The sequence below is a fragment of the Brachyistius frenatus genome, unplaced genomic scaffold, assembly GCF_029030835.1.
Source record: "Brachyistius frenatus isolate BFR_SWC_R1_liver_20210118 unplaced genomic scaffold, ASM2903083v1 Contig_94, whole genome shotgun sequence".
Taxonomy (NCBI): domain Eukaryota; kingdom Metazoa; phylum Chordata; class Actinopteri; family Embiotocidae; genus Brachyistius; species Brachyistius frenatus.
Genome location: NW_027210693.1, coordinates 684619 through 705701, shown reverse-complemented (window position 1 = coordinate 705701; position 21083 = coordinate 684619). Strand labels below are relative to the sequence as shown.

At 41.9% G+C, this 21083-nt stretch overlaps 1 protein-coding gene across 7 annotated transcripts in view; it reads left to right on the top strand.

The window, feature by feature from the left end:
• ctif (CBP80/20-dependent translation initiation factor) overlaps positions 1–21083 on the top strand; it is a 54271-nt gene that overhangs the window by 20933 nt on the left and 12255 nt on the right. For 6 of the 7 annotated variants that reach the window (XM_069710849.1, XM_069710846.1, XM_069710845.1 and 3 more), the window contains 4 exons: positions 8154–8230; positions 13200–13280; positions 18193–18808; positions 19841–20140. In XM_069710849.1, the coding sequence (XP_069566950.1) occupies positions 8154–8230; positions 13200–13280; positions 18193–18808; positions 19841–20140 (1074 nt within the window). The remainder of the gene's footprint in view (positions 1–8153; positions 8231–13199; positions 13281–18192; positions 18809–19840; positions 20141–21083) is intronic. The other variant, XM_069710850.1, reaches the window with a different exon arrangement.

The window sequence follows — 21083 nt, the reverse complement described above, 5'->3', positions numbered from 1 at the left end:
AGGGGTTCAGGGTGACCGGCGGCCCCCTCCCTGTGGCCACTTCCCTCTATTGTCCCCGGTCCTACTGCTGATTGGCTCCTACACTCCATTAACCGCACACATACTGGCTCAATCACCACCGTGCTCTACTCTGGGCTCCAGCAGCAGAGAAACACTGGAGACCTGAGTGCACGCATGAAAGCCGGATATCTCAGGAAATGTGTGAGCAGTTCCAGAGAACTATTCAGTACCAGTTCATCAGTGACCTGTTTCACACAGCTGAGCGGCAGCCAGAAATATGTAGCAAAAGAAAAGGGGGAATATTGAAATATGCTTTTGAAATAGAACAAGGTATATTTTAAAACAATACTGATGTGCTTGAGAATCGGTCTTGGTCACAGTAGCTACTTTCCATACTGGCCCAGAGGCTTTTCCCCCAGAACCAACAATGATGTAAGAAATAGGGGGCCAAAAATGCAAAAATACTCCCCAGAGTTTGTTTTGCGGTTTCGAGCTGTGATTGACAGATACCTTCGAATGCACTCATGTGGGTTTTGTTGCCTGAGCCAGCTCATTACTTGCGTTTTAACCGAATGAATCAAAGCACAGTACATACTAATAGTTATGTTAAACTTTGAATGCCGTACACAAATATTTTTCTCTATAAATAATGCTCCCGTTTCAGGTGAGCTGCCAGCTTCAGTGAAATCATTCCACTCTTTTATTTCCGCAACACGATCGTAAGACGTACATCTCCGTGTACCTTCGGTTTGGTTGCTTGATGAATAACACCTACTTTGTGTTTATTTGCACTGACGTACCTTCTCATCCGCTGCTTAACTGGTGATGTCACAGTCGTACTGTAGAATCTCTTTTCATTTATGTCCAATTTGACCAAAATTAGCCAACTTGTTTTTTGTTATGATCCCTCAGGGGAAGTCTCCGGCCCGCTTTCACGTAACATTTGTTTCTTTGAGAACATCCTGGATAAACATCAACTATACTCCGTGTCTTACGAGGCACACATGAAGCACAAAAAATAAATTGTGTCGAGGCCAATGAGAGAAAAAGCTGGATGGACTCTGTGATGTCACACATCCATAAATGTACTGGAAACACAGAGTCATACTGTTTCATAATGATTTGTTTTCCAAAACCACAAACTCTCAAAATACTCCAGCTATCAAATACACAATGTAAAACTACACTGTCAAGTTAACTGAGTTGAACCCGAGAATAAGCAAACCTACTCGCAACTATTGTCTAGGGAAACAAAAACAGAGAAATTTGTAGTAGACTGACTGCAACTTGGAAAGATATCAGCTCAGTTTAGCTGACTTGGATTGCTGAATCTTTCTGTCTGTTGGAGTGCATCTTTGCAGAGATCAATGGCTGTAAATGTCATCTTTTAGTTATTACGCTGTTTTTCTTGGACCTTCAAGAGAGTAGAAATAGGGACCTGTAACGGGAACATCCGTACTGTTTTTAAAGAGAAACCTTAAAAATATGAAGCCCATCCTTTAATAATTGTATTATTATTACAAGGTAACCTCCAGTTTGTGCCAAAATTAATTTTCCATTTGCTAGCCATAGACTTACAGTGATGAAGTCTCTGTAAGAAGCATTCGAAATGTCCTCAGAAGAATCAGCATCTTTACAAGCTGGTCTTCACAAATATATGAACCAAATCACAGGTTCACCCACTAAGCATCAGGTTGAGGCGAGGATATATGATTGAAGTCTTTGTTCATCATTCAGGGATGCCGAGAACTGAGCAGTATGCACGTGAAACCTGCTGCTGCAGCAGTGGTTATATTTCTATAGGGTGCTACAGTTTTTTTTCCTCCGACACTTTGATCCCACAATGGCTCCATCTCCTCCTGTAGCTAGGCCACCGATCTCTTTGATGTACCTGTCTATCCGTCGTGGCCCTGGCCTCAGATCACGTATTAAATGAGACACGGATGTCAAGACCTCACATCTTTGCCTCTTATCACTGATCACCCGCTATACGTGACTGTGGCAGCTCTAAATCTCCTCTTTCTGTGCTGTTGGCAGGCATCAGCTCCAGACTAAGTTACATGAAAGGCCTAAAAAGAGGGATCATGAAACATGGAGCAAAACCTGTACTAGAGAGATTTTACAGAAAAACAATTTGAGAAATTCTGAATGTTAACATGATTTCTAACAGACAGAGAGCAGAATATCAATGATCGACATGCCACGGTCCCTTTCAAATGATGGAGCTCTTCCTGTTACTTAAAGGTCCCATACTGTATGAATTCAGATTTATCTTTTGAATATAAAGCAGGTCTAGGTTCTCTCCCGATACTGGTAAAATGGTCATGCAACATGTACTGAGCGATTTTCTTATACCCCTGGTACTGCTCATACATTTTTATATTTTTAAATTCAACACTGTGAGCTCAGAAGAAATTTAAAATTTATACTTTAAATATTTCGTCACTATTTGGCAGCAAATGAGGGAGTTTAACTTTAACGAACATTCGACGTTAACACTGAAATGCAAGTAATGGTGACAATCTTTGCTGGAAAATAGTTTTTGACCCTTTTAACAAAACACCTATTATTTTAACCATTTTAAGTCAAATCTATACAACTCAAGGTTTTTACAATCTCGCCCTGACCGAAGAAGACATTGCTTTAATTTGTCTTTTAAAACCATTATCGTTAATGTTACAGTCATATGTCGCTGGATTTAATGAAGTAAGGACATTTTATGTCTATTCCAAAACTCCGAGCGAGCAAAACAGCCAAATCTAATTTCCTTATAGACACAGGAGGAAGCTCTATTTGTTCAGGTTTGGTATGCGGACAAAATGTCCAAATTATTTCAGCGTATGCATTTCTGCTCGCTGTCTGTATTTTGCGTTGTTGCTATCTTGTATTTACAGTCTCTCTTGATGTCATTCTTGTTTCTCTCTCTCTCTCTCTCTCAACAACCTGTCCTGTAATGCCACCCCTGGGGCAGTTTTGAATTTATTGCTTTTGGCTGAGAACCTTTGCAACATAAATAAGCGGAGAAACAATGGACTGACTGAATGAGCATCATACCAGAACTGTTACACACTAGAAGGGACAGGAAAGCATGCACTTCACTTTCTATGCTATTGCAGAGAAAGTTCTATAATCGTTATTCTCCGTTTCTATTCTTCACATTTCCATCCCTGTTAGCTGGTCTCATTTCCTTACTTTCCTTCCTTGCTACTTATACCCTGCGCCGCACTAAAGCAGCGTCATTGTTATGAATGGATCAACAATGGTATCTGACCCAGGTCAGTGACCTTTACGGCAAATGCTTTGAAAAAAAGAAAAGAAAAAGAAGTTCAAATCCTTTCAGATACGACCAGGGAAAGCTGAGGAATTCTCTTTTTAAGAGTATGGCAAACCCTTTAAAAGATCAAATCATGCCTTAATTTCAAGCTATAACAAGCTTTATTGTTGCTCTGAATGTACATGGCTGTTAGTGTAAAAAGGGTTAATGAGTTCATGTGAAAGGGACACATCCCCTCTGGTAGCCTCTCCCAGTGACCTGTGATTTTCCCTGGAGCTCTACAAGGTATGTCAACTTCCTCCCGAGTCCGACTCGCACACAAAAGCAAAGACACACCTCAGTCAGGGTTGTAAAATGAACACCAATTAGTTTCTTGGTTGTCGGGTGAGCTGCAGGCTGTTGGCATGTTGTCTGACAACTGAGACTCGATGTTGTTCCTGAACCTGCACAACTGGAGGTTCCATTAGCACACTGTCTGCAAAACAGATGCACATTCTGCAGATGTATGTCCAGACAGACACACTGAGGGATGATCCTCTTCCGGCATTTAAATGCATGCGTTGTGTCGGTCCGCGGCTAAAAGACTCCTTTAAGATAGACTTTGTTTGAAACAAAAGGATTCATGCTTTAAAAAGAAGCGCTCTCTTCAAATTAGAAGACTCCGCTGCCTGCTCCATTATCAGCAGCTACCTGGAGGATATAAGAACCAGGATGAAAACCTATATGTTCATATTCAACTGTCATAAACCTGAAGTCCTCATCATCGGTCCTACATCCTTGAAGCAGCTCATGCAAAGCTTCCTGCTTATCCGTTGACAGCTCCCTTCATTTTTCTCTTGCGTTTTGATTCCGTCTTTTCCTTGAAACTTTACATGAATCACATTGTCAAAACTGTCTTTTTTTTCCATTTAAAAGCACCTGCCACACATCCATCCCTTTCCCCTCCGACAGCATTCATCTGCTCATTTAGCTCCTGAAGACTCGACGGCTGCAACAATCTCCTGCTTGTCGATTACCAATCAAATACACGCGAGCAGACACCGACGGGAGATTACTTTGTAGCATGAGCAGGATAATTCTAGCATTCACTTCGTGATTGTCGAGATTGAGAATAAAGTGATTTCTGCTGGGATAATTTCCTAACTATTTATAAAATCCTATCCTACTGCTGCCCCCCACCGCTGTATATAAAAACACACCCAAAGAGAGAGAGACTTGCGCCTTAAACTCAGGCTCAACAAATGCCATCAAACTTTAAATAAAAAAAAAAACACAAAAAAAAACACCTCATCTGTGACAAAGCAGATGGGAAGCATGTCTTTAACTGCCATGTTTGAGAGGAGGGACGTTGTTCACTCTGCACATCTAAGATCAAAGTCACTTCGGCTGGTGACAAATCTCGCCATCGATTGTCAGGCTGTGTATTTACCATCTGCTCGGTGCTTTGCTCTCAAATGACTGTTCGTAGTTGTGGTAGACTTGTATGCTGGCTTTTCCTGGCAGAGTTTGAGCTGCACCTCATTTTTGTTTGTTTATTAAAGGAGATCCGCACAGAATTTATTTTAATCGCTGTACTCGTCTTTGCATATTCCTGCTCTTTGAACCACGGCGCTTAATCTCAAAGCGCCACACACAGTTTTACCGGAACCTTCTTTTCCTACTCCTGTTGTTTTTCGCTTTTTTTTTTTACTGGCGGTTGGCAAACAGCTTTTAGATGCATTTCCGCCACCGTCCGGCAGCAGTAAACGATGGTCGAGTAAACTATTCCATTTTCTTATCGTTAAATGACTATTAGAAAATGTAAAAATCAGGACCAGTAACGACGACACAGACAAACAAATGGAAACAAATCCACACACAAAATCTCTCTCTGCTTCTGTCAGCTCTCTGTCTCGTTCTCCCACTGACACAGCAAACCCCCCCTCCTCCCCCTCTCCTTCCTCCTCTCCTCGCCATCCTTGTCACGTCCACAGGGCTCGCACTGCCTGCCTCGAGGCGAGAGGTCTCCTGGCTGGGGACCAGGACAGCTCATGCCTCTCTTTGATCTACCCAACACTGGCTGCTACCTGTAGCTAGCATATTAACACACACACACACACACACACACACACACACACACACACACACACACACACACACACACACACACACACACACACACACACACACACACACTCAAAGGTCTCTCCCTTTCAGCCACAAAGAGACAATTCTACATCTCTCATTTCCTCCCTCACGGTTTCTGTCGGATGCATTGAAACGCTGCACATACACCACAGCTCTTTTTCTGTTGTTTATTTACAACCGAAGTTTGACATCTTGTAACTTAATATGAACCAGCAAAGGAGAAATACGACAAGTTACAGGGTTTAAGAAGTATGTGGTGGGCATCGTTTCCTCTGTGTGTGTGTGTGTGTGTGTGTGTGTGTGTGTGTGTGTGTGTGTGTGTGTGTGTGTGTGTGTGTGTGTGTGTGTGTGTGTGTGTGTGTGTGTGTGTGTGTGTGTGTGTTCACTGTCATCTGGTTACCATTTGAAGGCAGAATTACAGCTAATGATATCCTGGAGGAAAACTACAGTAGCTAAACATGCAACAGTTCCTCTGTTTCTTTCTTTTTCTCTGTCTCCACCTACTTTTTTCAGACCTTAGCTAAAATGTTTAAGTCTAAGGAGAGAAAAAAGCAGAGGTTGCTAGATATCAATACTATGAATAGTCCGGGTTTGTATTTGAGAGGCAGAATTTACGTGTTTACTCACACTAATACACTTTCTGCCTCTCACATCTGCAGCAGAACGCAACCATCCCCCACTTAGCAGCCTCTCTCTGGAAGAGGTAGGTTAGAGCAGCAATGTCAAATATCAAGCTCTCTCTCAAACTCGTGAATACAGGCCATGTTTCTGGATGTGTGAATGCACAGTGTGTTTGTGTGAAAGAGCAATTCTACTTGCAGTAAATACAAATATTTTTTACACAAAACTGCGATGTTGCTGCGAAGGTGCGTTGTACAGTCTGTATGTGCATACGGTCCTTGAGGATTTGTGAAAGACTGCCTCCAGCCGTTACAGTAGAGCAGGTCACTAACATTTTCTCTGTTATTCTCTCCTTTTCTCTCTTGTATTTAACTGTAACCTCAAGTGGGAAAACATTCAGACTTTTTTCTATGGCTCGCAACTGCACAAAATCCACCACAAACTCTTGTAACTTCCATACCGATGGAAACCAAATATGCAAAACAAAACCCGCTGTCAAAACAGTGTAAAGGGCACTGCAGAGGCAAGAGGCAAGAGCAGCGGAGGGATAAAAAGACTTGAATTATTCAAATCTCCAAATAATACTGCAAGTGTCCCCAAGATAATAATACTCCAATATAAAAGAGGACTTGACATTACATGGTCGCCATCAACGGATCATGAGACGAAATGTAATTGTCAGTCTTTTATCCAGAAAACAAAAAGACAAAAGACACATTTTGACAGAGTCGAGCAAACGTTGGATTGAGAGTTTGGGAACATTTGAAACGTCCTGATTTATGTGAGCCTGGAACTATCTGCACACACACACACACACACACACACACGCACGCACGCACGCACGCACACACACACACACACACACACACACACGCACACATACACATCTTTGATCAGTGACTTTGACTAATTGGCCATTGATGGAGCAGGTAGAGGCTCCCTGCGCTCACACCAACATCCACACCTCAGGCTGTGTATAATGTCTTGGACAATATGTTTGTGTGTTCTGCGTACATACGACCCCCTCTGTACACATCAGCAAATTGTCCTACGCTACCTGTAACCATGGTAACGGCACAGAGTGATGCTGAGCAAAGTGGGGTGGAAGGGCTGTTTGATTGACAGGGCTGATGTTTAATAGATGATGGATGGTCGTACATCCTGCAGCTGCAGGTGCTCCGTCTGTGTGTTCAGGTGTCTTAAAGGTGCGCAGAGCCCAATACGCAATGACTGATGTTATAAACAGAGGAAAATAGACTGTAAGCCTCAAAGTACGCTTCACTCGTGTCAGTGCGGTGTAGACAGCAGGACTTATTAACATGTTGTTCCATCACACGCGCATTAGACAAACTCAAAAATGCGTCTTAAGCATTTTAATTCAAATTCTCCTCATCTCTTTATTTTCTGTGCAGTTTTAGTCACATCCTCTCGTCTTTCCTTGTTTTTGATCAATTTTCATGATGCCGTAAGGTATTTCATTTCAGCGTTTACATAAATAACCCAAACCTCCAAACAGTCGTATGTTGAATCACAAACTAAGGATGTGTGTGAAATCACTGACTAATCTGTAACATTGTTCTCCGCAAACAATCCAGCATTTCAAAATCTCACATCTTTTAGATGTGAGATTTACTATTGTGGGATTCTGCATCTCTCAGTGATGATACAAAATGATGATGATTCATAAGTGTCCAAAAACTCAGTGTACTGCTCATTGCTGATTTTTATAGGGAGCTGTGAATACAGTCAGTGAAGGAGGGAGGAATTTTAGCGACTAAGTCAGTCCACACCTACCAAATAATCAAAATTAGTACGTTTTAAAGTTGTTGGTTTTTTTATGAGGATTTTCGTGATAATAGTTCAGTCATCCTCCGAAAGGGAAAATGTGTTTGACTTGAAAAGGTGTTCATACAGTCTTACAGATAACCAAAGGAATCTCTAAGGACAGTTCTAGTTGCAGATGTAAACATACATTTAATGCACAGGCGCACACACACATCAGGGTAAAAAGTAAAACAAGAATGTTTCAACGTTCATTTCCTTGTGTCCTCTGGATCTACTTTCCTCAGAGGGACATAAATCTGTGATCTTGACAGCAGCCGTCTCTGACTCCATGATTTGTCTGTAACAGGTCTTCCCACCCCTCCCTAATGAGGCCGAGATCGCACACACCAAAAAGCTCTTCCGACGCAAGAGGAACGACCGACGGTAATGACACACACACACACACACACACACACACACACACACACACACACACACACACACACACACACACACACACACACACACACACACACACACACACACACACACACACACACCCAGACCTACCTCAGTGAGAGGGAATTCTTTTCTGTGTTGATGTCAGGCCCATAGCCTTCACATCTCTCCCCATCCAGCACAATGTCAAGACAGGAATGCAGACTCCACACTTCACTGCAGACAGGAAAAAGAAAATCAGTGCGGAGACGTTGAAGGTTTTTTTCAAGTAGTCACTTGTGTTTGCCTGCAATATTTGAGCTATCTTTTTTTTTTTTTTTTCCAGATAATGGATATACTTGTCGAGCTTTGCGACCTGTAACCTGGTATCTCGTCCCAATTCAGTCCAAACTAAATTTTGTATTGGCACCTCTGCTTCGATTGTAAATACTCTAAAATCCAATTTCACCCAAGTCTGACTTCATTGAAACCAGGTCCTTAAGAGAAGAAAAAAAAATCTCTGGTTCCCTCGCTCCCTGCCCTGATGTCACTGGAAAACCGTTCTTCAGTTGCTAAGAGACAGGCAAAGAGAAAATATTTTGGTTGTATTTGTGGTTTAAAAAAAAAAAAAAGGAAATTGTATCTAAACCAAATGGACAAAAGCACTTTCATCCTTGTTTTTAAGTACAGAGAATAATTACATCTGTCCAGAGCTGTTGTATTTATGTACGATGGGCGCAGCTCGGGTCTGGCAGAAAGAAAAGAACAAAAATATGAACTTGGACCAACAGCAGTTTGCTTGGGTTTCAGTCTATTTGTTTTGTGAACTGGAAATATTAACAAGAGACCATCCTGTTTTCTTGTGCACTCTGTCCAAAGCACGCTTTCTCAATATTTTACAGCTCGTATAGGAGGGCAGGTTTTGTCGTGTGTGTATTGTGAAATTCAGCAGCTGGGCAGCAGTTGAACTTATAGAGAGGAATCTGCCGCTAAGGATTATTATATTTTAATCATTTGTGACAAACTGAGACATGGCTGATTGTTATTTAACATAAAACAGGCTGATAGAAAACACTTGTGTCAGAGTTAGCTGCATCTGTAAAGCGTCTCTCAGACCAAACTTCTTTCTTTTTTTTTTGCAAACAATTGTTAAAACAACCTAAACATAAACCATACTTTAGAATTTTAAACTTGGAAATAGAGATCAAAATCTAATCGTAAGGTTCAATTATCCCTAATTACTGAGACGCTTTCAACCACAAGCAATGAGAAAGACAAGTTCATTACATAAAAAATGTAATCCTTCTGCTCTGTGACTTTTTGATGGTGGACATTGTGAATTTTGAACACTAAAAATGTCTCTACTTCTTATTTCCAAACCTTGTTTGCTGTTAAAGCTTTTGATATAGATGTCCCACCAGGCTGCAGCCCTGCACTAGCAGTGCATTAGCATTCATCTCCTATGTGGTAATGTTTTGGGATAACATTCAACCTCCTGAAGAGAAGCATCACACAAGCCGTCCAGATATATTTGTGCTGCAGCAGCGCTGAAAGCAGGATGAAGCCGAGGATGAAAAATATCAAAGGAGGGATGAGAGGTAGGATAAGAAGACTGGACAGACATGAAATGAGAATCGGTACGAGACTCCAGTATAAACAGACACAAACTGGACTGGAGGGAGAAAGATATGGCCAAATCATCCACCAGAGAGATCTCTGCTTTAAGGGGTTTCTGTGGGATTTATTTTACAACACAACAAAGACTGGGAGGACAGAAATGAGGCGATTGGAACACAGTGTCATCACATTTGGTAGTTAGTACAGTAGTTGGACGAGGACTGGGTGATATTATATCAGTATGAGACCACATATCATCCTGGATTTTGGACTTTGTAATATTGTGAAATAATACATTTTGTCTTTTCCTGGTTTTAAAAGCTGCATTGTTGTAGAATGACGTAATTGTCTGAAGTTACCCACGCTGTGCTTTTATTTTGCCTTTGCCCACTTGGTTTTTATTTCCAAATTATTGATTGCTATTCAAAAATCTAATTATGTAAATATTTTGTAAATGCCCGAATAGTCATCCCTGGACATCTTGTCCACATCAAATTTGCAAAAGGCACATTTGTTTAATGAGATGTTTCGGGAACAATTTTTACATTATTATAACCATAGCTGTGTAAAATTCTCAAAACAAATTGGAAAAGCTGGAGTTGATGATTAATTAAAAACATTCAAAAAGCTCAAAGACAACCATCCCTAAAGTAGTCTCGTGGGGAAAAGCTTCAACCGTTACATCTGGGAAAAGTCACTCGGTTCGTTTTGATGCTCTCCACAATGGTTTTACGTTCACTCAGCTTCGGTGGTACTCAAAACTTATAACGGTTGGGAAACCCTTGTGTATCGCCAGGATTTAGAAAAAAAATCCAACTATGATGTGACTGGATCTGAACGAGGATGCAACCTGCCAAAGTTAAAACCCGCCAAAGTCATTACTTCATAATATTGTGTATGAAGCTTAACATGTGTGTTCATCAAATACATTAGCTGCATATGTTTGTCTATCAAACATGCTAATCCTCTCGTGTCGATACTGCGCTGGGTTCATGTTCTCTGACTGAACACAAGCAGTAGCCCAAAGGCAATAAATATTCCCCGTAATGAGAGACCGTAAACAGATAATGTTAAACTTTATTGTGTGCGATGTATCAACACAGCTGCGTGAAGAAAAGAAAAAGCCAAAAGTAGACTTGCTGGAAGCAGATGATGAAATATACATAAGAGAACATAAATATTGATCATTTGACCATGTAAGAAGCCACGAGGGTTGCACTGAACAAAGCACAAGAAAGAGAAACAGAGTGGGACTGTGAGATTGAGTAAAGGAAAAGTGTGGGCTGGCTGCGGCAGGAAGGAAAAGAAATGGGAGGCAGTGCATGTGTTTCTACTTTAGTAGGCACGTCAAGCAGGGCTGAAATTAGTTGTGATTTACTGGAATGTGCTGCTTACTGCTTTCTGCTTCAAAACAGAGACGGAGGAAAGAAGGAGCATATCAGCTCCTTTATACTGTTTGGTCTTTTTTTTCTTTTTTTAAAAGAACATGCTAATTACTGAGGAGCTTTTACAAACGTAGCCTTTATTTTGTGTCGCTCGCAAAGCGCGCACTTTGTCTGCAACATCGTTTTAATTGTCGATTTTTGACAGAGAAGACTGAGGCCGGCTGCTTGATTGATCGTCGTGTTTCCACGTTATTGTAATAAGATGAACGAGCAATTGTCTTTCGAGCTGCTGAGCTGAGAGCTGAAATGTTGATTTAATTCATAAAACAGCTTTTTGTGGCACTAAATGTCGCCACAATGAGCACCAACTCCACCGTCTGATTAAAACGATGTCGTCTGTGTGCGTCTGCATTTATGCACTCAAGGAGGTAACGGCAGCAGACGGATGCATGAACCTCTGAGCAGACGCGCGACTAAAACACGCGCACGCACACACACACACACACACACACACACACACACACACACACACACACACACACACACACACACACACACACACACACACACACACACACAAACTCATTCTTTGTCAGATTTATGAATCTGCACAGACGCCCGGTTCTGTTTTCTTAATCTCAATCACAGTGGAACCGGCTGCACGTGCACACGCCTTATTCCTGCTCCAACAGTTCATCATAAATGGACGTGGATCGCTTGCTTTCACATCAATACTTGCACACACTCCACAGCTCATTAGAACCATCAAGTTAATTGTGTCGCATTGGCGATGTTCTTCAACATCACCGCAGCAGCTGTCATTACACGGAGCTGTTGTTATGCTTTGCGCCTATCTCATTATTTCTCAGCGTCTACCTTTAGACCATCACCGCGGTGATATCCCAGCAGTCATTATTTAACATCAGACAGACTTTTAAAGATTAATCCATAGCAGTTGTTTTGAAACCGACTTTACAAAGTGTTTCACAATTTATGGTAGAAGGAAAAGATCTTTACAGGGAAATAGAGTCTGAAATGAGAAGCAGGATCAAATGCATCAGCCATAAATAATGATGTTAAATTAATTTAATCAATGCGCTTGAAATGTAGTGCCCTACAGACTTAATAAATAATAACACAATGAACTGGAAAACAAAGAAACTTTCACCGTCTTTTAAATCACTGCCTTATTAAATTACTGCACAGTCTTCTTTATAGAGTCGTAGATCTGCGTTGTTTCTTCTGACCCCAGGTCTGCGTCTCTTCTCTGCGCCCGCCGTGAACCGCCTGCTTTTCTGCTCACAACTTCTGGCCACAATGATTCAAGGTTATGGAGTGCAATCAATAAAAGTTCTGCATCTATGTATGTATGCACACGCACATATACCGTATGTTTTTCTGATATTTGAATCTCAAGACTCAGTAATGCAAATGTTCAGTCAGGCAGTCGAAACCTGTCTCCCCGGAGTCCATTAAGCCGGTGTGTTGTGTTGCGTATGAAGCTTCGGCCACGTTATTGACCGTCTGGCCTGCAGGCTTCTCTTCCCCTGGGCCGATCGATTCTCCAGTCTGGGTCAGCCAACGCTTCCATGAATTTTCCATGCGCATACATGTACATAGCAACAGCAGTTATCGATGATCATCAGTATCCTGCCTCCTCCCATGATTATATCTGCCAATTAATTTCACCTTTTTCAGTGACCATGCCATTCTCTTGTACCTCCTGTAGTTCTGTGCATGTTTCATGTGACATAGTTATCAACCTCTAGTTTTTTTGTTTGTTTGTTTTCCTCTTTGCTTATTTGCTCCCTCCCCCTCTATAATTTCCTGCCTTTTCTTTTACGCCAAAAAAAAAATCTCCCGCCGTTTTCTACAAATTGTTGTGCTACTTTTACTCCACTCCGCATCTTCCCTTCATCCCTCTGCCCTCCCGATCACCTGCACTGTGGCACGCCCTCCTCTCCTGCTTGTAGAGCGTTTGATCAGTTCCTCCGAGACCAGTTAACCATTCTTCTGCCCACTGGCCCAGGGGGAAAGCGGCAAGTCTCAGCCAGGTCAGTGACAACATAACCAAAATGGGACCTTGACACATTGTTGATCATCGGGAAAATTCATTTGATTTTTTCTATTCAACAAAATATCCGAAAGTCAGCTGTTGATTGGTACTTCTTTTTTTTTTTCCCCCAATTAAATACTCAAGTAGCTTAAAATAAGAATGATTTAAGAAGGTGGGACCCTGCCAAGCAACATCAAATACTACTTTAAACTTGATTAATACCTTGAAATTAACAGACTGATCATCCCAGCCAAAAAAAAGAAGTAATTTCTCTTGTGATTAGATGCTTGATCATGTCAGAGTCTGCTCTGTTTCTAAGTCCAAAGGTATTGTGAGATGGAATTTCATCAGTGGCCTCATCATTTATCCTTAACGCAAACATCTCCCTGGCAGTAATGTGGCTGATGGATGGTCAATCTGAGCAACACTCAAGCTACAGCGGAGCTCAGTCATTAAATATGATTAACATTTTATTACTGTCTCGCTTTCACCTCTCCACATCACCAGCAGGTCAGAAGAACAGCTTATTAGAACTGAGCCTTAAACTAACAGCCACTGTAGACATCCAATGAATCATCGGATCGGCATGTGCGTGTGTGTCTCCGTGTCTCTGAGCAGTCGACGGCTTAGCCAAAGATTAAGGAATCTCAACCTTTAGAAGTCAAATTAAATGAGATCTCGCCACTTCTGTCAGTCAACGTTGAAGTTATAATCCGTCAGACTTCAGTCCTGGTTGATTTGGCAACACCTGTGGTTACCGTGGTAACAGCAACAGTAGTTCAGTACGACTGCAAACGCTGTTTGAGCATCTGCTCTGTTAAAAAATACAGCAGAGGAGCTACGCATGGTTTTTGTTTGCAGTGCAATTAAAGAAACTTGTTTTAATAAAGGAGTCGGCCAAAAATAACTTAAATTATTTTCCACGGCACCAGAACAGAGAACAGTAAAGTTAGTCACTCTGCCCAATATTATCCACTGATTCAATTTTTTTTTTTTTTGATGATCGTAGTTAGTTTAAAACTTAATTTCCTTCGACTCCGTCACAATTAAAGCCACCCTGTGTTTTGCCAGTGAAACGCAGCAGGAGGAAAAGGCCAGTTTACTTTAGCTATCAATGACATAAATGTACATATACTGGATGGTTTCTTTTGAAATAAACAATTTGAATTTAGTGAATGGACATATATTTTTTTCCCTGAAGGGCTATTGCTGGAATAAAAATTACCTGAAGTTTCAGTATTAATGATAAAAGAGAGCAACTAGTAAAAATATTATAACATTAATGAACAGCTTCTGTGTCTTGTAATTGTTTGGTGTTAAAAGCAAAAAAAAAAAAAAAAAAAAATCAGCGCCTGGAGGATGCTCGTGGACAAGAGCGTCTGACAAGATGCATGCTGTGATTAAATATTTGTCGGGCCAACGCAGATCTGTTTGAGACAGAATATTTATAAATTGATGGAGGCAGGCTGTTCGGTGGAGGAGAGTTGGAGGATGAACTGTCTCTCATCCTCCCCAGGAGAGTGGAGCTGAGGGGCCGGGTGAGACATAAACCACACCAAGACACACAAAAAAGGACTGTAAATACATTTGGACAGATACACTTTCTCTTTCTCTGTTTCTACACAAACACACACTCTGATGGTTTCTAATTTTAAAAGAATAGCAAAGACTTCAACTAATAATTACTTTCCAAAATAATCTGAATATCTAATCAACTGATTAATAATTTAGCCCAACACTTGTCAAAGAATTGAGAAAATATTTTTATCACAAGTTTTAAGAGCTCATCTTCAAGCGTCTTCTTTTGCACAGCCAACGCTACAAACCCCCCCAAAGATATTCAGTTTACAGAAAATGACCGAAAAGATTGTGTTTGTTTTATTAATTAACGAAGCTACATACCAATATAAAGTCTGCAGGAACGGAGCGTCATTCTTACACAGGACAGATGCAGGATTTCCTTCTGTTTTTTCAAACCAAACTCCAGGAAACAATTTTAATTTCAATATCCAGGTTCGCGGTGGAATCATAAAATGTTTTCTGTCGTCAAACCACGTTCAAAAGATATTGTTATCATTTACTTGTAAGGCAAAAGGATGTTTTAGAATTGACATCCATCAACAGTTTGTAGATGATAAAAACAATTAAAAGATAGATTCCATAAAACCTAATGATGTAAAATATATAGAATATATTTATCCTTTTATAAATATCCAAAATTATTTAACGCACACAGAACATTTCCAAGGTTGTTTTCATATTAATCTAGTTAGGGTGGAATGAGTATTTTTACAAAAGAGGATTGAAACTGAACATTTGAGTGTGATGGCGCCACAGCTCTCTTTTACAAGGTACAATAGTCGCTATGTTTTTGTTCTGCAGCCTCAAAAATGTCAATCATTTTAAATTGTTCATTCATATTTCATATTTTGGTCTAAAAATCAACCTACTTGAAGGTTTGCTTAATCAAAAAGAAAAAAATAACTGAAAGGAAAATATTTTGTGAAAAATGAAGAAAACTTCATCGCAGTTTTGGCCTTCATGACCTCGTAAAACTTGTAGGAAAGTTGCCTTTCTGAACTCATTAATCCAGCCTCCCACAAGGCTGACACAGCCTGATGGGGTCACAGATTCTGCTTTTGTCTACTTTTTTTTGTGTGTGTTTTCTGTTTATTAAAGAAACCTTGTCCATAGTTTACAAAAATGTTTAGCTGCAAGGAGCTGTAGTGCAGTTGGTTCTGTCTTAACTTCTGAGGACTCCCACTTTATTCTATTCAGTCCCTCCAGGATTCCTGTGATAATACTCATGCTGCACATTACAGAAATGTTTTATTTCTAATATTTTTTATGTATTTATTGAGGTCAAAGAACCATGGGGCTGAAGAAAATTTAAATGTAAAAAGTGATATAGCTTTACAAAACTACCAATCTGTGACTGTAATATGGAAAAAAAAAAGTGTGAATCTTCTGGTAAAATAAGAGATTTAGATGCTGTTGACTTCATTTGAATTGAACCACATGCTTCATGCATAAAAACAAAGTGCAGTCATTTACACCTTAAAGTGTTTGGAAAATTAATATAACCCACAGTAATCTGTAATCGCTTCCTTTGATAATAAACCTTTAATTAGATCATTTTAATAAGACCATCACATTTCCCGCAAACCCCGTCACTTCAGTTTTTTCTGCTTGTTTCGGTTCCCCTGCTGCACAGAGTTTGTTTTGGTGACGAGAGGAGAGGAACAGAACCTTGCTGATTGTAGACGAAGAGTTATTTTTGTTATTAAAGCGAGTTTTGTTTGGAAAGACTTACTTTATGCAGTAATACTTGAAGCAGAGCGTGAAAAATTGCATGAATTTTCCAAAATTGCAAGCTCCTGCAAATATTATGGAGAAAAGCATGATTTCCCATCTACTGCTTTATCTACGTATGCTGCAAGTAATGCTAATGTCTGTCATGATTTCTTGCTCTGACTGCTTCATACTTGGGGTGGAACGGTTCACAAAATTTACGGTTTGGTTCATATCACGGTTTTGTGGTCAGAGGAGGACGGCCCCAATTTAAACAGGCTTTTTATGTACTTTGCAAAAAAATTGTTTAACTTTTTGTTGAGAAATTCTGGCTAGAAGCATAAGGAACATAAACATTCTTCATTATCACATCTAAATGAATAAACAGGTTTTCTAATTAGTGCAAACAAAAAAATCCGTCTTTGGTATTTTTGAATAATAAATGCCCAAATAGTTAGGTAACTAGTTTCAGTAGCCCTGGAGGTCCATTCATCTGCAGTAAGAACTATGAAGGATGTGTTGAACAATTCGTTGATAGTTTCTTGTCGTTCATAAAGCTCTGAATAAAGAATGTTGGATTTTCTTTTACTTGAATCATTGTATGTCTGTGCTCACATGCACACAGATGGTACGTCTTATACACCAAATCCACTTCAGCTTGTTCAGGCCTGAGTGTTGCTGCATCTTCTGCTAAGTGGTTCAAAATTACACACATTAGTACCATAATTAATTCAATTCAGACAGAAGTGTTGTAGTTTGCTATTGATTTCAAGGACTGGATTTTCTGATGGTAAATCTTGTTCATTGTGGTTTCTTTAGTGGCATAACAAGTTATCGATGTATCAACATGCACCATAATCTTATGGGGGCCAGTATTTACAGCCCAGAACAGTCTTTTGAGGTGTCTTCTTTTTTTTCTTTTGTTACTGCATTTGTCTGGGACCATGTCCAAAAAGTATTGAAGTCATGGAAAAAGAAGAGATGCTTCCAAGGATCTTCAGTCTCTGGGCAGGTAGACCGACATGAAGGAAGTTTGTAATTAACTTCAATGAAGCAGATGTGGCAGCTGAAACATGCCGACTGCTTGAGTTTCAATTACGTTACGGTTCAAGTGACCGATCTTAATTTGCTTACACATATACGTCTTAAATTAAATTAAATTAATTAGGCATTTCTACACGTCATGCAAAACTCTTAAAATGTGTAGAGTTGAGTGAATGTGATCAAAGGTGTGCTAGCTGCTGCTAGTTGAGTTTGTGCTAGTTCACAGGCTGAGGCAGATAATAGGTTGCCTCCTCGGTGCCAGGGTGATTAATCCCCTGGACCATATGTCAGCGGCTTGTCAAGCCCAGAGCCAGTGCAGCAAAAGGACACTGTGATGCAGGACAGCAGCACACAGACACACGGTGCATCCACATGTAAGCAAGCACCGGGCTTCTGATGTTCTAGTTCGTGGTTCAGTAGATGATATGATTGTATGTGGTTGTCATGTGTCACGGTGACACTTACAGGACAGTATTTGGTGGCTCTCTGTGAGAAGATGAGAAAGGAGCAGAGGAGGTACACGCCAGCTGCTGCTTCATCGCGATGACGCTAACTGAAACCTGCTCTCATTCCAGGAGACAGCAGCGGCCTCAGGGAGGCGGAGGAGGAGGAGGAGGCGGCGGAGGAGGTGTTGGCGGAGGAGGCAAGAACCAGCCACAGCAGATCCTGCAACAGTCACCGCAGCAGCAGAGGGATCAAACCCAACAACACTCTCCCAACCAGCAGCAGCAGAATTTAACAGAACTGGGAGACAACAGAAACAACAGTGCCAGTCGGCCACCTCGCCAGTACCAAGGAGGACATGGGCAGCGCCAAGGAGGACCCCCACACCACGGATACAGCCAGAACCGGCGTTGGCACCACAGTCAGAAAGGTCAAGGTCATGGACAGACAAACACTGCGAGTGATAAAGGAATACCCCCGAAAACAACCAAAGACAAAGAGACTGAGAATGTAAAACTGGGTGACGAGCAGATCAGACCACTTCAAGACTGCAGCAGTAAGAGTCCCAATGAATCACCCAGATCTGACTCAGCACCCAGTTCAAATGCTTTCCCACATCCGGTAGGTAATAAGGAATCTCCCAGCCCGCCGCGAGGCGGAGAGGCAAGAGAGGGCCAGTCGGAGCTGCCCAAAATCAGCCTGCTTCAGTCGTCAAAGGAGAGACTGAGGAGGAGACTAAAGGACAAGGTACCGGAAAGCTGCTTAGTGCCTGTCAGTCAGTATTAAGGCAACCAGGACTGAAGCATATGTGTACACACATGCACACACACCACCTTTTGGTTTTATAATTACCTCCATTATGCTCACAAACACACACGTACACCGTCATTAAAACACCAACACTTTTTCTCACACCGCCCTTCTTGAATCATTTGTCTCCGCACTTATTTAGCATTCAGGCCAACACACTCAGACTGGCAGGGAGGGGAGCACATGTTCTCACTAAGGAGGTGAAGTAACTAAAGCGGCATTAGCTTAACAGTTTTTGATGTGTTCCACTGTGCACTAAACTGATGAGTTGGCCAACTGCTCTCAGCGTCGTCCTTCTCCAGCTAGCTCATTTACCACCGGGGCGGGATTGATTTGACAGCACAGGACTCCCCAACAGGCAGCAAGGCAGGAATTAATAAACATATCCTCAGTGATGCCAGAGAATCAATGGATCCAGTCTCAGAGCCAGCTTTTTCCTTGACAGCGGTGCTCTGACTAATGTGTTTAATCTCTGTATCATCATTTCTTCGTAGTAAAGGGCTTTCGCTTCAACCTTCCAGATATGCGTTCCTACTGAATTCACGTAAATTTGGACGCCGTGTTACATGATGTGCTTTCTCTGTTCCACCGTCGTTTTTTTCTCGAGCATATCAAAGGTTACGTGTCACGAAACACTGATCGGGATTCCTGTCGTGTGCTATCGGCGTAAACGGGAAGCGCAGTGAGCGTCATTTGTTGCGCTTTGTTCAAGTATTAGCAAACGCATATCGGTGTCTTTAACGTCCTTCCACTCTAAAACTTCATCCTCTTCGAACTAGAGCAACTATTGCCTTCTTTATCAACTTTATCATCAGGCCTAATTGACGTGCTTCATCACATCAGCTGACGTCGGTTATTTCTCCTCGGAAACACCTACTTTGTCGTGAAACCTGCTGCGTGTTAAAACTGAACGTTGTATCGTCACCGGTCATTTTCCACTCACGTGCTTCATCCCGTCTGTGGCTGCAGGAAGAGGCCCACGTGCAGCACTCGGGCTCGGGCTCACAGAACATGGACCGGCTGGTGGACCTCCTCAACAGCATGAGGAGCAACAGCAGCGGGGTGGAGCAGCAGCTGGCCTCCTTCATGGAGGAGGCGCAGTGCTCGGCGCGGTCCGAGGAGACGCTGGCTCAGGTGGTCAGCACCATCTACTCCAAGGCCGTGTCGGACAGGAGCTTCGCCGCTACGGCCGCCAAGCTCTGCGACAAGATGGCGCTGTTCATGGTGGAGGGAACCAAGTTCAGGTCGCTGCTGCTCAACATGCTGCAGGTGAGAGTGACGTCGATGAAAGTGTGTCAACAACCCCGTTCAGCTTCCCACTTCACTCAGATCTTCGACATGCTGAAGTCTGAGCAGAAAATATTGACCAGCATTTCTTTAAATAAACACCAAAGTCCTGACTGACATAAATAAAATATAAAAATGACAAAACTTATATTTTAAGGGTTATTTTACACACAGACCCTGAACCTCTCCCTCCGGAGGAGGAAGGAGAACAGAGTGAAGCTGCTGCACCACAATGAGCTCAATGTCCTGAGTAGCAGGTGTCTGGGGACTCCACAGCAGCCTCCCTGTACGCTCACCTCAAAGCAGGTCGCAGAGAGCGTGTCGCTCAGGTGCAGGCGGTGGTGGGGAGTCGTCCTGTGGGGAACAAGGCTCAGACTCGAGGGTGTTTTTAACCGCACCGGAGTCCCCCGGCCTCCACCGGGGCAGGTGTGGGGTAAAGATGGGGACTCGCACGCCTCAGGAGACCTTTGGGGGGGGGGGGGGGCGCAGGGAAAGTAACAGGGGGTGACATCTCTGCTGCACAGTTGCCAGATCATCTACATCAGACAAAAATGGACCAAAGAGTTGAATCATCGTGTTGAACTTTGTATTCTGAGTCGGGCACGAAATGACATCTTTTTCTTTCTCCCTCCAAAGTCTACTGCGTTACTTTATAAATCCCACCCTGTGTACCCAAAAGCCTAAAAATGCATTATTGTAAACAAGACTTCCATGTTACTTAGCAAACCAGTCATTTTTTTATAGTGTATGTTTTGACAAAGTCCTCCGTGTCATTTCAGCAGTTTCATTCGAGCTTAGTTTTATGAGAACTTTTCATAAAGTGGAAGCCAACTGTGTGTGAGACGTTGTAAATGTCAGTGGGCAGAGTAGCTAATCTAAACACCCAGGGGGAGAGAAACATGCCGCCCACCGCCCCAACCCCCTC